Source organism: Quercus lobata, chromosome 9 (genome assembly GCF_001633185.2).
Source record: "Quercus lobata isolate SW786 chromosome 9, ValleyOak3.0 Primary Assembly, whole genome shotgun sequence".
In the NCBI taxonomy this organism is placed as follows: Eukaryota; Viridiplantae; Streptophyta; class Magnoliopsida; order Fagales; family Fagaceae; genus Quercus; species Quercus lobata.
Genome location: NC_044912.1, coordinates 15,879,471 through 15,897,174, shown reverse-complemented (window position 1 = coordinate 15,897,174; position 17,704 = coordinate 15,879,471). Strand labels below are relative to the sequence as shown.

Sequence of the window (17,704 nt, the reverse complement as noted above, 5' to 3'; positions counted from 1 at the left end):
CTCCTTGGTTACAAAACCCTACGGTGCACAAACATAGCAGCTTCTTCACAAGAAAGATGAACTAGGGCAAATTCAATCTCCGATCACAATTTGCTTGAACAAACTTTGCTCAATACTTGTGCAACTTGTTCCACCTTTGGCGGCCCTTAAAATAATCCTTTTATATGTCTAGGGTTGTGAGAAAAGAAAGCCCAAACATACAATCACGGATTAAATGAAAAACAGTCCTGAAAAACTGAACTTCATAAACCTCGACAGATGCCTATTTGTCGAACTGCTGTCGAGCCACAAACTAGAACAACTCTTCAAGGCTCGATAGATGGCTAGCTATCGAGCTAGCTTTCTAGCTTTAATGACAGACACTTTTCAGCTTGAATCTTGGACAGACTTGCATGACTTTAACATTTGAACTTGAGACAATGTTTCTTGAAGTATTAAACACATCCTAGATCCATCCAAATACAAGTAAAATGTGTTTTGTCAAAGGATTAGCCAATTACATAAAATAGTGACATATGTTCCTAACAAATGAAATCACATATGTTCTAACATTATACATCTTATTGTATATTTTTAAATATATTCATGCATATGCATGGGGTTACAAGCTAGTTCTATATTAATGATGTCATTACTCAAATAAGATATCATAGTACTGCGTTTTCTTCTTATGGGTCTGGATTTTCTGTTATAAAAACAATTATGTACTCTACAAATTGTAGTAGTGCTAACACAATGAATTAAAATAGTTGGAATTGGTTTTTCCCAAAGGGGAATTTCATGCAACAAATCTCTTAACCGGTTTGCTTCCTCACTTGTTGAAGCTAAAGCTATAAACTCAGCTTCCATAGTAGAGTTAGCAATAATGGTTTGTTTTTTAGATTTCCAACATATTGCACCACCGCCCAAAGTAAAAATGTAACCAGTAGTAGACAAAGAATCACTTGACAAAGTATTCTAGTCGGCATCGCTGAAACCTTCAAGTACAACAGGATATTTTTTATATAACAAACCATGTAATTTGGTACCAGATAAATATTTCATAACTCGCTCAATGGCTTGCCAATGATCTCTACTAGGCTTGCTAGTAAATCTGCTAAGTTCTTCTACTGCATAGGCAATGTCAGGTCTAATACAATCAGTCGCATATCGCAAACTACCGATTATGCTAGCATATTCCTTTTGATTAACAACATCATTGTCATTATTAACAGGAAACAAATGAATACTAGAATCAAAAGGAGTAACAACATGTTTGCAATCATGATAGTTATTTTTCAAATTTTTCTCAATATAATGAGACTGCTCAAGATAAATTCCATTACATGTTTTTGTAATTTTCATGCCCAAAATAAAATTAGCCTCACCAAGATCTTTTATATCAAAATGGCTTATAAGCATATTTTTTTGTTTCATTTATAGCATGCAAATTAAAGCCAAGTATTAGTAAGTCATCCATATAGAGGCTTATAATGACATGTGAGTTTTCCCAAGTTTTATAATAGATGCATTTGTCACATTCATTTGACTTATAGCCATTTTCAATCAAGCAAGAATCAAATTTTTCATGCCACTATTTAGGAGCTTGCTTTAAGCCATATAAAGATTTAGTTAGCTTACACACCTTACTTTCTTGACCAAATTCTACAAATCCTTCGAGTTGGTCCATATAAATTTCCTCATCTAGGTCTCCATTCAAAAAAGCAGTTTTTACATCTATTTGATGAATTTTCAAATCATATATAGCTGTAATAGTAATTAGCAATCTAATGGATGTAATTCTAGTAACAAGAGAAAAAGTGTCGAAAAAATCAACATCAACTTTTTGCTTATAACCTTTTGCAACAAGTCTAGCCTTAAATTTGTCTATTGTGCCTTCAGATTTAAGCTTTTTCCTAAGGACCCATTTACAACCTATTGTTTTACAACTAGGTGGTAAATCTACTAACTTCCATGTTTTATTAGAAATTAGTGAATTCAATTCATCATTCATAGCATGTTTCCAAAATACACAATCAGGTGATAACAAAGCTTCTTTCAAAGTAAGAGGGTTTTCATCAACATTAAAGACATAATAGTCAGGGCCAGAATCTTTATCAACTTTAGCTCTTTTACTCCTTCTTAAGTTCAATTTCAAGATTTTCTTGATTTTGTGAATGAGGAGTAGAAGAACTGCTAGGATGAGATAACACATTTTCTCTAACTTCTTTGCCCCCACTATTTTTTGATTTAAAAGGAAATTTTTCCTCATTAAAGATAGCATCACCTAATTCAAAAATCACATCATTTTCAATATTAAAAAATCTATAGGTTGTACTGTTTATTGCATATCCAAGAAAAGCAACCTGATACTTTAAAATATCCCAAATTTGGCTTATGCCCCTTCCACAACTCAAAAGGTGTGAGTTTATTCTTTTTATGTGGCACCCTATTTAAAACATGACAAGCTATTAAAATTGCTTCCCCCCATAGATTTAGAGGAGAACCTGACTCAATAAGCATGGCATTTGTTAAATTAATCAAAGTTCTATTTTTTCTTTCAGCCACATCATTAGATGCAAGTGAGTATGGAGGAGTAGTTTCATGGATTATTCCCAAAGACTGAACAAATGAGTTGAACTCAATAGATTCATACTCCCGACCTCTATCACTTCTAAATCTTTTTATTTTTCTACCGAATTGGTTCTCAACTTCTCTAAGAAATTCTTTAAATTTCTCAAAGGCATCACTTTTATTTTTTAATAGATAAACATATGCATATTTGGAGAAATCATCAATAAAAGTGATGAAATACCTTTTTCTTCCAGGAGTTAATTTTCCTTCAAATTCACAAAGATCTATGTGAATTAATTCTAACAATTCGGTATTTCTTTCAACATTTTTATGAGGTCATTTAGTAATTTAACTTGACTACATGCTTCACATTTTTAAAATCTTTTATTAGTCTTGGGATTAATCCTATGTTACTCATAATTCCCACATATCTAATGTTTATATGACATAAGTGAGCATGCCAAAAATTCACAGAAGACAGCATATAAACAAAACTAGCAGATGATATATTATTTTTAATATTTAGTTTGAACATTCCATCACTAGCATACCCTTTGCCCACAAATAATCCTTTCGTAGAGATTACATATTGATCAAATCCCATTGTTTGTTTGAAGCTAGCCTTATTCAGCAAATAGCTTGGCATTAGATTTTTCCTCATGGATGGAGTGTATAGCACATCTTTCAAAGTGAGCACATGTCTAGTGGTAAATTTCATCTCAACCTCACCACTCCCAAGTACCTTGGTTTTACTAGAGTCACCAAGCATAATTGTTTTTTCTTCTTCAAAAGGAGTGTATATCTTGAACCAATTTTTATCATAGCAGACATGCCTATTGGCACCAAAATTTGCCCACCGCCCTTCAACATATTGGATCATGTATATCTTTGTAATCATAGTCACTAAAGGCTCTTCGGTAACATTAGCTTGTGGGACATATCCATGTTTCCGAAATTTGCAAAATCGAGCAATATGCTCACTCTTGCCACAAACAAAACATGCATTAACTTGTTGATTATTTGAAGGGGGTCCTTGGTTATTATTCCTTTGACTATGGTTGCCCCTATTGTGAGGTCTACCATAATTTTTCATATTTTTCTTTCTTGGCCTCAATTGAGCATTTTTTGGAAAATAATACTTGGGCTAGTTATTGCTTGCAAAAATTAAATTTACCTTGGTGGTAGAATGTCCATTACCCTCTTGTGTTATAAGTGCATCTTGTCCTCTAGCTTCCTTCTCTACATGAATGCAAGTGATCAAGGATTCTAGGGACGTCTCTTTTTGCTTGTGGCGCATTAATTTTTGGAACTCTTTCCATGATGGTGGTAGCTTGTCAATGATACTAGCAACAATAAGGTTGTCCTCAATCTTTATGCCTTCAGATCTAACTTCTGCCACGATCATTTGAAAGTCTTGAACCTGTTCCACAACAGATTTGGTATCCACCATTTGATAGCGAAAGAAACGACTAGCTGCATATTTCTTTGCACCAGCCTCTTCGGTGTCGTATTTGCTTTGTAAAGCTTTCCAAATTTTCTTTGCAGAAGTGTATGTAGTATTGTAATAATCATAGAAATGATCTACAAGACAATTTAAAAGATAATGACGACATTTATACTCGTCTTGTTCATGCTTATCTATTTTTTCTTGATGATCATAGAGTTCATCTTCGGTCATGTCGTCAGTAGAAACCTTGTTTGGATTCTTCTTAGTGAGGATGTAGGCTACCTTAAAAAGGCTTAGGTAGAAAAGGACCTTGGCTTTCCATCTTTTGAAATGGGCTCCCTTAAAATGGAAGAGCTTGTTGAGATCTCCGACATTGTCATTTGGCTTCTCAGTTGTTGGCTCCATTCTTGATTCTCCTTAAAATGATTTTTAATTACAATAAATATAAACAAACAATGTCAGATTGAGGCATGAAAATCTCGCTCTCTTTAAAGAGATTCGAGCCCTCTGCGGTTGGCAAAGTCTAGAAACCGATGCAGCAGAAATTCACTTTTGACTTGTCCCCTCTAAGATACAACAACCCGACAGTTCGTTGTGTAGCTTGAACCAACTCTGCATAAGTGGTTGAGCTTAAAGCTCCACCAAAAGAAACACCTTTCTTTGGCCCGAAATCTCTCAAGTATTTAGGAGAATTATTGAATTCACTCTCTCACACAATACTCTTTGCCTTAACTATTTATCTTCATTCACTCTTGATATAAAATTAGTCTGTAGCATAGCCATATATATAGTCTTCCAATCTTTCTCATAACCTACATGTTATTTATTAGTTTAGAAAAACTCATCTTAATTAATTTAATTTAACTTACATACATCTTAACTCTTTCTTTAACATATTCCACAATAACTCATCCCTTTATTAATATTCAGTTGGTTTAAGTTTTAACGTAATTTTAATTTAAAATGCACTAACAGTAACTTAATCGCATTAACATAATATATTTACGTAGACACTTCATTTTTCAACAACCATTTGAACTCACTTGCATTACTATTTTCATCACATTGCAAATCATCACCACATCACATCATAGGAATGAACTATAGTTTTTATTGTTTGATTTCCAATTGCATTGCATGATATAAATCTTGAAGTCATAACCCTTAAAACGACAGTTCATGAACCTTAATTGGACAACCGAATTGAAAGATATCAAAGAAACAGGTTTCAACATTAATGTGAACTTGTATAAATTAAATCCTGACCACATGTGATTATGAACTCTTGATTTTAATTGGTCCATTTTTAGTCCAAATTAAATTAAATGATGTGTGATAACACTATTGGTTGATGATACGATTTACCATGAAGTTGCATGCATTAAATTAATCTAGTTGTTAAAGCATTAATGATTCCCTTTATTTTGGGTGAAATTACTCTATTAAAGGGATGGTTTAAAGATAATTGAGGCATGAAAATTTTGGAAGGAAGTTAGTTGGGTCTTATTTATGGTAAAGCAAAGTTAGTTTTGGAACAATTAATGATAATTGGGCTGAAACTGTTCTCCATGAAATGAATCATGCTCACTATTTTGTGAAGAACAAAGTTTAACTACAAAATTAGTTGTAATTTAAGGTTACAATTAATTCAATATTTTTTTATTGAAGATGAATTTTTGCAAATCCACCATTGGATTTTACATTTATCTCTAATATCCTACATGCTTGCCAAATTTCTAGAAAATTAAAGATTAATAGCTATGTCATCAATAAATTATTTAAATTGCAAGTTTTTGTAATTTACAATTATGTATAAAATATAAGCTTATAGATTATATAGTAAATAATATCTGATTGACATAAAATTTGACATGAGTATTAAGAGCATAAAAAACATCTAATCTAACAGTTAGATTTTTAAAATATATAGTAATGTTAATGATATTGAGTAAGATTGTAACCTTAGGCTACAACCAATTTTGTAGTTAAACTTTGTTCTTACATGAATATCTCTCAGACCACTTCGAATTATTGAGTGAGGTTAATTTTTATGGAAACTAAACATCCAGGGCTTCAATTTGAGCACAAGAACTGGACCATTTTCATTAAGTAGTGAGCAAGATATGATTTTTGAAGTTAACCTTGCTGATTGTTATGGGAAGAACCGAACTTTCAACCTTTTTACTTGCTCCCCAGTTCGTCCAAACTCTCAATTAATGCTCCTAAGTCATAATTTACATAATCCCACATTGAAAAGCTCTCATTCTAAACCCCACAATATCCAATATAAATATTCCCCTCTATTATCAATTCAAAGCACCCTAATTTCGTTATCTAGAGTTTTTCCTAGTTATAAATGTGTTTCCATGTTTTTTTAATTTAAAATACCAGAATAACATATTCTAAATTAAGGTTTATCACATCACACACATATTCACCATTTGATTCAATTCTTTCAATCTATTGTTGCATACCTAGAATAGAGTTTCATCATGCTATTGAATGTTTATTTTAATCTTTGCAATCACATGTTCTTGGATATAGAAATTGATTGAATGATTTGATATGATCATTGGCCACCAAAGTTTAGAAGACCAGTTTCACCAAGTAAGATGGGTGTCTTACTCCTTCCTATCTTGGAACCTAACCTCCAAACTTAGATCAAGGGTTATAGATCAAGTCTTTTCCATGTAATTTTAAATTTGTAGAATTTAACTAGAATTCAAAGCTATGTACTTTTGACTTAGATTGTATTTAGGACTAAAGTCAAGTAATATTCAGTTACTACACAAATATGTACAATTTCAATTCATTAATAAAATTCAATTCATCAATAAAGATAAATTTTTTAATTCTTTTGGTTTTCTTATTTTTCAAATTAAATAAATTGTGACTCAATGTAAAACTCTTAATTTAGAAGGATGATAAAATGAGTAAATCTTTCACTCTTGAGAGGCAATAATACAACTCCACCCATTCACATGGGTTTTACCAAACCATTTGAAAGGTTGGGCGGTGGATGTGATTTCTCGCAACTTCACATAAACAATAACTCTGTAGTTCTAAGTTATTTATTTATTTTTTAATATGACAAGGTTCATGTATAGGACAAATACATCTAATCCAAAGTTAGGCTCTAGCAGGTCACGTGCTAACGCTTTTTTTTTTTTTTTCTTTTAAAATTTTTTTTTTGTCACTTTTGATAGACAATAGAAAGGGTTTTCACCAAATTGCATCAAAACTGCCTGCAAAATAGCATAATTGTATCGTAAGTAATAGTGTACCATACCACATGGTGCAATGCAGTTTGCGGTTTTATAATAAGAAAACCACACAAACTGCATCGCACCGCACCCTCTCTCTATATATATATTAATATATTTATTTTTTTAATATTAAATATATTATTGATAGTTTAATAACCCTAGTTTTCAACCTAAAAGAAAAAAATTTAATATCCCTAGCAAATATTGATTAGGAAAGCTAGTCCAAAATAAAGAAAAACTAGTTCAACAGTTTAAAACTTGGTCCAAAACAAAGGGAAAAGTCAATTTTTGGGCTGGGCATGAAAAACCCTAATTTTAAAAAATATACCGGCTTCAAATCATTCAAACCACATCTTATATACTACACCGCATATATGGCTGCAAAAATAAGGTGCAGTGCGGTTATGATTTGGCTAAACTCTAAACCACACTACATTGCACATGTGACCGCAAATATGAAGTGCGATGCAGTGCGGTGCTAAAAATGATCTAAAACCGCACCACACCACATCGGGAACCCCTCTAGACAAATAGTGTACAGAGTAATTTCTCCATAAATAAAATCCACTCTTATAGATGAGAATGTAGTACAACTCAATAATTTTATTAAAATAGAAATACTAGATACATAATCAATTCTTACTAATTAAATAGAGAGATAACAAACACTTATTTCAAGCTAGATATATTTTTTGTGAAACTTCTAGCTTGATACTAAGTTTCACGGTTAAGATATACACAGCAGGGCCGGCTCAACAATTTTGGAGCCCTTAGGCGAAAATTTTAAGTGGATTCTTTTTTTAACTTTAAAGTCTAAATTTTTACAAATAAAAATTAATTTATTACATGGTTCAATAAATTAGTATCACTATAATACAAATGAGTTGATATAATATACATCAAATAATTGATTGGTGTGATAATTTATAATAATTGATAAAGTAAGAGTTTGCATTAAAAAAAAAAAGTGATAACTTATTAATTAGTGTGGGGTCGTGTGGGCGCCAGCTTAGCTTAGGCCTTGTGATGTGTTGGGGCTTGTGGACAAAACTGCACAATGCTATGTGCACTATGCAATCTTATCCTATCAAGTTGTGTGCACTGTTATTGTACACTATTCTGCATTTTAAGATACAATGTGGCTTTTTTAATGCATTTTATTGACCAATAAAAGTATCTAAAATATTTTTTTTGGTAATTAAAATATATAGATAAATATAATTTTTTTTAATTTTTTATTTACAAGTGGGGGCCTTAGGCAATTGCATCAATTGCTTATATGGTTCAGCCGGCCCTTACAGATAACCATATAGAACTTTCTCAAAAAAAAAAAAAAAAAAAAAAAAAAAAAACCATATAGAAAAGTCTTATAATAAAATTACGACAAACTAAAATAAGTTCACATTCATAGTCATATGTCCAAGGCGTTTCCATAGTAAAATTACTACGGGGCCATGAACAAGTTCAAAATGAAACCACAATTATGCTATGTCATAACAATATAATTAAACATAATTAATGCATAGAGATAATAAAGTTTCTCCGCAACTGGATTGGATCACAACTTTCTCACTCTAGCAGCTGCAGGTTGGGGCTAAGACTAAACAAGGAGTCAATGAAGTCGTCCTCCCATCCCTTGACAAAAAAATCAAACCCAAAATTTTCATTAGAAAAAGTTAAGAGATTTTGAAACTTAAAAAAAAAAAAAAAAAAAAACCAATTTAGTATATTCATTAGGGATAAAATTAGAGCTCTTTAAGATCATGCCTGGCTTTCCAATGGGGTATTAACATTATTCTCCACCTGAGACATGCCATAGAGATCATTTGAGCTCGCGAGTTGTTGCTGTACATATTATAACAAAAGGGTCACGAACTTAATTATGATAAGGAGGCAAAAATGATTGTATCAAAGCAGTGGCGAAACCATACTATTTTCTTAGGGAGGGCAATGGGTAAAAGTAAATATATATATATATATATATATAAATAAATAAATATATATATATATATATATATATTTTTTTTACTTGTTCACAGAAATTGCAAGGAGGAAGGGCTTTTCAAAGTAATGTTAAGGAACATCAATGTTTTCGTTACTTCATTGAGAAGCTCTTAAACTACGGGTCTGATTCAAAAAATTATAAAAAATAGTTTAGAGGTAAATCATATGTGAACTCAAAAGTAATTTCCTCTCTTAATAGGGTTTGTGTAGACTTATTATAAGTAAGATATTATAGAATGCTTAAAATAATATAAAAGCTGAATTTGCCTGGTTGAGGTCTTGATCAGGGCTTTCCGCCGAAATAAACATGTCGACATCAAAGTCCAAGTCCACTAGTTGTTCACCGCCTTGATTCTGAACACAGTGATAGTAAATTTGGCGTCAAGAATTATCATAGTGACTATGACAATGCAAACAATAAAATTTCTAGGTTGAAATTTGGAATATTGTCAATGGCTACTAATTCTTGTGATTATTTGAGGTTTTTGTGAGGAAAAAAAAAAAAAATACAGAAAAAAACAAGCAAGTAGCGAACAAGAAAATTAACTATTAACAACTTGGCTTCTAATATATGCGAATTATAAAATCTTCTTGCATTTGTACATTGGAGAGGGAAACTAGATTAAGTACTACAAGAATAATTTAATTAGATGTATTTATTATAAATCAAAATTAATACTGAATTGCATTAGACATATACCTGGCTAAACGCTGGTTCACTTAAAGGTGGATTCTCTTCAAGACTGGATGAACCAGAAAGTTCAAGAATTTGGAGTTCATTCACAAGAGGATTCTCTTCAAAAGTTTCTTCTTCCTCACCTTGTTGCTACATACAAAGTAAAACAGTGGTTCTTAACGAAGCAATTAAGAATATATATATAAACACACACATACAAAATGACTTGTCACCACTTAAAAAAAAAAAATTCAAAATTCAAAATATTTATTTATTATATTATTTAAGTAATACCAATCACATTCTAATCACATTAATTTTTGAGTTGTTTATAGTAAAATTTGTAATACTTTTTAGTGTTTCATAAATTCGTTCACAACCATTGAAATGATTTGTTGTTAATGATAAATAATAAAGTAATATCAAAAGAAAGCTCATATGAAAATCAATAATAACTTATTACCTCGATAAGTTCTAAAACAACTATGTCTTACATATGAACCGCTATAAACATAAAAATCAAACTCAAAGTGACTTTTTGCTAAAATAATTTTTTTTTTCTAACGCACCTGAGAAGGAGGCTGGTTGTAGGTTTCCTCCAAGAAAAGCTCATTGAGATCATCCTCCCCTAAGTTTGGCATGAGAGAAATGGCATGCAGCAGATCATCATAGGAATAGTCATTTTCTCCGCCATTCACAAGATGGGGTTGTTGCTGTGACTGTGTTTGAAATATTGGCAAACCATTTTCTTGTTGATTGACACTGTTAAACCATGGTTGCAATTGGTTTGCATTCTCAAACCCAGCAGAAGAAGACTCTCCTTGTTCCATGTTTTTACCAAAAGTTCCATTCCTCATTGTTGCAAGACTGATGTTGTCATTGTGCCCATTCAACATTCCATAGCCACTGTAAGGACCATTTGGTGTCCCATTGTCAATGAAACTCTTTTCATTTGTTCCAATTAGCTCTCTCCCATTAGTTATTTGGATTCTAGCATTAACACCGTTGTTATTGCCAAAATTTGGAGCTGCATTGGAACTGTTGAGAGACCCCGTATTGTTCGCAGTTTCTGGAATATAACTAGGGTTGAGAATTCCAGGTGTGTAAAAGTTGTAGTTCAACATGGAATCATTTCGAAGATGAGACCTAATTGGTTGAGCTTGTTGTGGGTATGTGTCATTACAATTTAAAGTATTCACTAGACCATTGGTAGCATTGTTCTTAGGGCCACATGTCATATCTCCCAGCGATGGAAAATTCAATCCAACATTGTTAGCAAAAACTGGACGATTTGCCTGATAAAGAGGAGGACTATTTATGTTTCCAAACAATGGCTGCTGAAGATTGTTTGATGAGCACCATTGCTCTTGTCCTAGTTGAGGCACAAAGTTTGAACTTGAAGAATTATGCTTAACGGGAAAATGGGCAGGGCCTATGTTAAGAGCATTAAAGGAATCCACATATCCAAACTGAGCTCCACTTGAAGATGCCCTATTAGAAGGGATACCACCAAGGACAGAACCATTAAGTGTCATAAAATTACCTCCAAATCCTGGTTGGAACATAGATGTTCTCCTTTGTTGCTGTTCTGGGAATTGGGGATAGTTTTGTTGGAAATTTTTGAATAAGAGTGATGGAGGAAGACCAGAGGCAAAGCTTGATCTCATAGACAAGCCCTTTGAGGTGTAAAGACCTCTTTCCGCGACTCTCTTTAGGAATAAACGATACTTCTGCAATATTCGTATGTATATATATGAGCAATTATAATGATTAAGAAACAATTAACATAATTGTGCAAGTATGTTTTCATTGAAAAACAATAGTGATTCATAACGACTTAGACTCCAATTCAAAAGTGCACCTTACTTCTTTCAATAATGGTAGAACAGTTTCCATCATTGGCAAAAGCGGTGGCATAAAGGCTAAAACTATTGTTAGGGTCTAAGGTACTCTAATGTTTTTAGTGTGTAATCTAATACACTTTTTTTTTTCTTTTAAATTCTTATCAATCTTTATAAACGAATGGATATGTTCATATCTATACATTTTAAATACTCTATTTTCGCACAAAAACATAATAATAATAATAATATTACTTATACCCACTTGATAAATGGTGCATTTCTTATTAGGTACAAATTTATATTGGTTAGAGCAATTGAGATAAACTTTGTTCAATTGGGGATACGTGGACTCCGCAACATAACATATTTCAAATAGCTATATCATCTATATACTTGCAAACAAAAAATTTAATATTTTATGAACATCAATTACTTCATTGTATATGCACTATTTTATTATATTTATTATATTTCTATTTGTTAGAAATATGATGTTAAATGATTAAATTTATCATTTTAAAAAAATTTTAGAACAATCGATTATTTATTTATTTTTTACACAAGATAGAATTTTTTTTTCCTCTAACCTAATCTAATTGTATATATATATAAAACTTCCTCCTGAAAACTTGAACCTCGGCCCTTACCCTCTGCACCCCAGAAGTATTTATACTTGTGGAGTGACTATCGCATCAAGGGTGCGCAATGGTGGAAAGTTGATTATTTAATGTGGTAACAAAATAGGAGATCCCAAGTTCAATCTTTATTTCCTCCACTCTACTTCTCATTTAAAATCTCAAATATTGAGCACAACCTATTATAAAGGAATTTGAGTCTATATGTGAGAAGAAGTGTTAGAACTTAGAAGTACATGGTTAAATGATTAAATTTACCATTTTTTAATTGTTTAAACTTTTGGAAAAATTAATAATTTAACACTATTCCCTATGTGAAACTATGAATACTAATTGGTTGTTTTTGTAAATGTTGTTTTTGAATAAGAATCGGAATTATGTAAATATTGTTTTTGAATAAGTATCTACTTTATGATGTTTACGCCAGCAAAATTTTATGATATTATTAAGGAAATTTAAATAATTTTTAGTATTCTTTTTGAGAAACAAACTAACTTCTAAACACACACACTTTAATATTTAATTACACTATTTGAGGCCCAAGTAAAATAAAACACACTTAGATGTAGTGCAAACAAAAAGATCAAGGATTTTTCTTGATGGTTCCCCTGTATGGCATCCGTAGGGTTTTTATTTATATATATATATATATATATAAAAAAGCTATACTTGTTTAGAATGCAAAATTTTCACTTAATTTTCAGAATTTGAGTTGTTCTCATTCAATTCAACGTCTATTTCCAATATTTAAAAAAAAAAAAAAAAAATTCAACATCTATTTGTGGGTGGCATTTTTTAAGAAGTTAACAAAACTTTTTCCCCCATTTTTTTTTTTCTCTTTGGAGGTGAAGTTATAAGGATGAAGAGATTAATCTTTTAATAAATTGATGATTTCAAAAATCATAATTATTTAATTCAATTTTTTTTTTTTTTTTTTGATTGGATTTGATGAATTGCATATGGACTACCCTAATAATCCAACTGGATCTTGATCCCTTATTTGCTTTCCGCATTATCTACAAAATGAATTATCACTAATTTAAGGAGTATAAAGCCTAAAGCGCTTTTGGAAATAAAGACATGAGATTTTATCTTGGAAATATTATTTGAAAATAAATAGTCCTATACAATCTAATTGTCTGTTTCAAACAGCTCATGAACACTAGGTTGGACGCCTTTAGAACCATCCTTTTGCAACTTTCTTTTATGATTTCTAAGTTTTTAATGGTCTAAGTTGTCAAATTTCTAGCAAAAAGTTTTGTAACTTAATTGGCATTTCTTCATGCACATAGTATTTGGAGTTTAATTAGGGAGAAAAAAGGTTTAAGCTAACATATTGTAACTATCTAAAAAATAGGTTATCAATGTTCTATGTTCAATAACTGAATGTACTAGATGCTCAATTGTACAAGTTTTATAATTAAATTATAACAAATGACATTTAAAAAATTAAATAAATTTTGTTCTTTTTTATTTGCTTCCATTTTGCATGAAATTATGATGGCACGTTGAACTTAACAACAAAAACCTAAGCTTAGCCAAAAAGGATATATTAATGAAAATTTTAATGTAGAACCAAACCTGTAAATGACTGGCGACATTTTCTCTAGTTAAGCCCCGCACATTCATGATCTCGAGAATCCTCTTAGGCACAGCCTCTGAAAGAATCAAAATCAGAAAGATAAACATTAGAAATACTAAAATAAATATAGAAATTGCAACTGAAAACTAAGCATAAACAAAGTGGGAAAAGTATTTGTAATCAGCAAGAGATCTCTTACTGTCCAAGCCTATATGCTTTATGGCTTCCAAGAATCGGTTGTGAAGTGAAGTTGTCCAAATCACCTTTGGCCTTTTACGGGCTCCACGAGTCTTTTGATTCCCATCTTCCTTTCCCTTTTTTGGGGCACCCTTTCTCTTGGAATCCTTTTTATCATGTTTTTCTTGATTCACAGATGATTCTGCAGATTGGTTTTTCTCGCAAGAAACAACCGATGATTTAGCTGGTGTGTTTTTGACTTCTTCGATAACAACAGATTTGCCTTTTTTAGCTGCAACAGCATACTGCCATAAATTTTTGAGGTCTTCTGGGCTTACTGGTTTTACCATATAGAAAGCAGCTCCACCCTCTAAACTCTTCAACATGGCATTCTCTTCATCATCAGCGGACATCACTGCATTACAGTGAACAAATACATTAGGAAAAAAAATTATGTTATAAGATGAAATAATACTAAGTTTAGTGAAAGGTTTATTTTATTTTATTTTTTTGGGTGTGTGCATGTGTACAAAAATTGGTTGTAGTTTTTTAAAAGAACAAAGTTTAGATATAAAATTGGTTGTAGTTTTAGGTTACAACCTTACTCAATAAAATAAACATTACTATATATTTTAAAATTTTAATTTTTGAATTGCATGTTATTTACACTTTTGTGTCGATCAGATATTATTTACTATATGATTTATAAGCTTATATTTTATGCATAATTTTAAACTACAAAAACTTGCAATTTAAACAATTTATTGATGACATAACTATTGGTCTTTAATTTTCTAGAAATTTTGCAAGCATGGAGGATATAAGAAGAAGACATAATTCAATTGTGGATTTGCCAAAATTCACCTCCAATAAAAAGATATTGATCAGTCAGGTTATAATCTTAGATTACAACCAATTTTGTAACTAAATTTTGTCATTTTAAAAAATGAAGAGAAAATATGGTGCTGAATACGTTTATCCTTATGTATAACAAAAGCCTATTGAACTATGTAGACAAACACTTAGAGGAACATTTTATAGATGAAATCAATGGTTTGTTATTTAAGCAAACAAAACCATAGCAAGTGAAACTTTTTTTCTAATGTGAAACAATTAGAATCATTGATGTAAAATGGCACTCACTAATCACAGGCAGCTTGAATTCTTTTTCGACTTGCTTTTGCAATTCAAGCCCATTCATTACAGGCATATGCAGATCTGTAATAACAAGGTCGAATTTTTGCATCCGGAGAGTAGCCAAAGCATCCAGTGGGTTTCTAACAGCCACAACTAAAGTAATAGCAACAAAGTTATTAGTTTATGAAGGAATCACTGTAGAAAGGAAATATTGAAACCTTTTTCCTACTATGTTCAAATTAAACAAATGTGACTTCACATATATAGCATTTCCCAACTAAGATTTAATTTTAAATACTTGGTTCAAGAATGTTAAATTAATTGATAGGAGGAAATTTGATCATTATAATGCAATATAACAATCGTTCCACAACATTGACCAAAAAAAAAATTTATTACATGTAAAAAATAATAAAGTAGGGTTGTCCATGGGTCGGTTCGATTCGGTTTAGGTCGAGTTTATGCCCAACCTGCATTCGATCAGATCAGATCGGGTGGGGCTTCCTAGACCCGCAATCGACCTGTAAAAGTGTCTGGTTTCACGGGTTGGGTTTCCTTCGGGTGGTGATCAATTTCGGGTGAAACCGAAAACTGTCGAAAATCAGTAAGATCTAGCCAGATCCAGCCAAGATCTGGTGAGATCTAACCAAATTTGGTGAAGATCTCATCGAATTCGGTGAGATTTCCGCTAAATCATGCGAAGAACTCGCTGGATTTGGTGTATCTCTGTCGGTCTAGCTATATTGCTTGCTAAAATTTGTCAAAAATTAAGCTGAAAAAGTTGCTAGAATGCTTGAAAAATCGCCGAAATTGATGTTTTTCGGGCAGATTAGGTTTCATGGGTTTTGAAAGATGAGACCCGCAACCAACCCACCAGGGTTTTAGGTAGGTCAAGGCCCATGTCTGACCACTAGAGCAGTAGGATTGGGTGGCAACGGTTCAAGTACGGTCAGGTTGGACGGGTGGGTAGGTGGGCTAGACACCCCTAAAATAGAGTATATACCCAGATCTAGTAAATCTTGGGAAAGGATTAGAGGCATATATAGTCTCTTGCTAAGAAAAGAATATTATAGATTTCAATCATTTATGTCATGGATATAAATTTTAAAAAAAAAAAAATTATAGTACACAAGCAAGAACTTTGAGCCAATGAAAAAGTAAATACGATCAAAATATAATAGTTTGAGAGAATAAGATTATAAAATTTCAATTTGTAATATATGTGAACAAAAATTAAATCTATTATATGTGCAATAGATGAAGACACTAATTATGCAACATTTTTCACTAAACTTTTTCTCATAGTGAAATGTAGATAAATGGAAGGAATATCTAAAAACAAGTGAAAAAACATGCATGCATAACAAATTAATGACGATAAGAAAATTCATGAAACATAATACTAACAATATAAGGAAAGGATTCAAAGCAATCGTGTCAAGAAAGAACATTAAAACAATTTTCCGTGTTTTAGTAGAAAGACAAGTATGTTAACTTAAATTCTCCCTTCAATCTTCTCCACACACACACACACACACAAAAAAAAAAAAAAAAAAATCTCCCTTCAATTTCTTACAGACAATGAAAACGAAGAAATCTTTTAGATTAAGTCAAAAAACATGCACACAAAGCCTTACCAAATTAGTGTGATATGAGATCCGTAATCACAATACTAGAATACAAGTGTGAGATCTATTTTAAAGGGAAAAATTAAAATAAAAAATCATATTTTTTGGAAATTAATGAAATTCAAAACTTTATAGGCAGAAGAATTTTAATCGTCTGTGTATGTAATTCAAAAGTTATTAGTCCCCAAACACATAAATGAAATAAAAATGGCCGGAATGAAAGTGTGTTCCAATAGAATGAACGTTATAAAACATGTATATAAAGGCTTGTCAAAACCCTAACCATGCAATTATCTGTGAATTAAACAAGAAGCTAAATTCAAAGAGATTAAAGTCTTGAAACAAAAGAAAAAAGTACCATCATATTTCCATGTTCTAAGCATCGCAGAAACAATGGCAAGAGATGTAGTATCATCATCTACAACCAAAATATGGATATCTACAATGGAGGTTTTGTTTTTGAAAGATTGATCTACTCTAACTCTCTCACTAGCCATGGCCATGATGAATAAACTATGAATTTTTTTTTTCTTTTTTTGATGAGAATATATACTATGAATTTGGGGAGAAGAGGGGGATATATTTATAGTAGAAGGTGCTAATGGAATCAAAAAATGGACGCAAAGAATGTGCAACACTTGTCAAATGACTGCTTTTGTAGAGATAGATGGAAGGAGAGAGCTTTATAACATTTTTTTTTTTTGTTTTTTATCAAATTTTAAAGGAGGCATACATGCATCACCCCCTGAATTTTA

General features: G+C 31.6%; 1 protein-coding gene across 1 annotated transcript; it reads right to left on the bottom strand.

Annotated features, from left to right (window-relative positions):
* Positions 1–9,027: 9,027 nt before the first annotated feature.
* On the bottom strand, positions 9,028–17,452 carry LOC115961295 (putative two-component response regulator ARR21). The gene is made up of 8 exons (XM_031080296.1): positions 17,308–17,452; positions 15,328–15,474; positions 14,207–14,599; positions 14,007–14,083; positions 10,516–11,676; positions 9,971–10,096; positions 9,538–9,624; positions 9,028–9,111 (listed from the first exon to the last, which is right to left on the bottom strand). Exons 1-8 carry the CDS (start codon positions 17,450–17,452, stop codon positions 9,028–9,030), a joined length of 2,220 nt encoding a protein of 739 aa, XP_030936156.1.
* Between the last annotated feature and the right edge of the window lie 252 nt (positions 17,453–17,704).

Bases quoted from the DNA above. Each gene is read 5' to 3' on its own strand.
- LOC115961295 (XM_031080296.1), bottom strand. From the start codon at position 17,452: ATGGCCATGGCTAGTGAGAGAGTTAGAGTAGATCAATCTTTCAAAAAC. The intron at 11,677-14,006 runs GTTTGGTTCTAC...CGAATATTGCAG, and splicing joins ATGTCGCCAGTCATTTACAG to AAGTATCGTTTATTCCTAAA. The intron at 9,112-9,537 runs GCAAATTCAGCT...TAATATGTACAG, and splicing joins CTGATCAAGACCTCAACCAG to CAACAACTCGCGAGCTCAAA.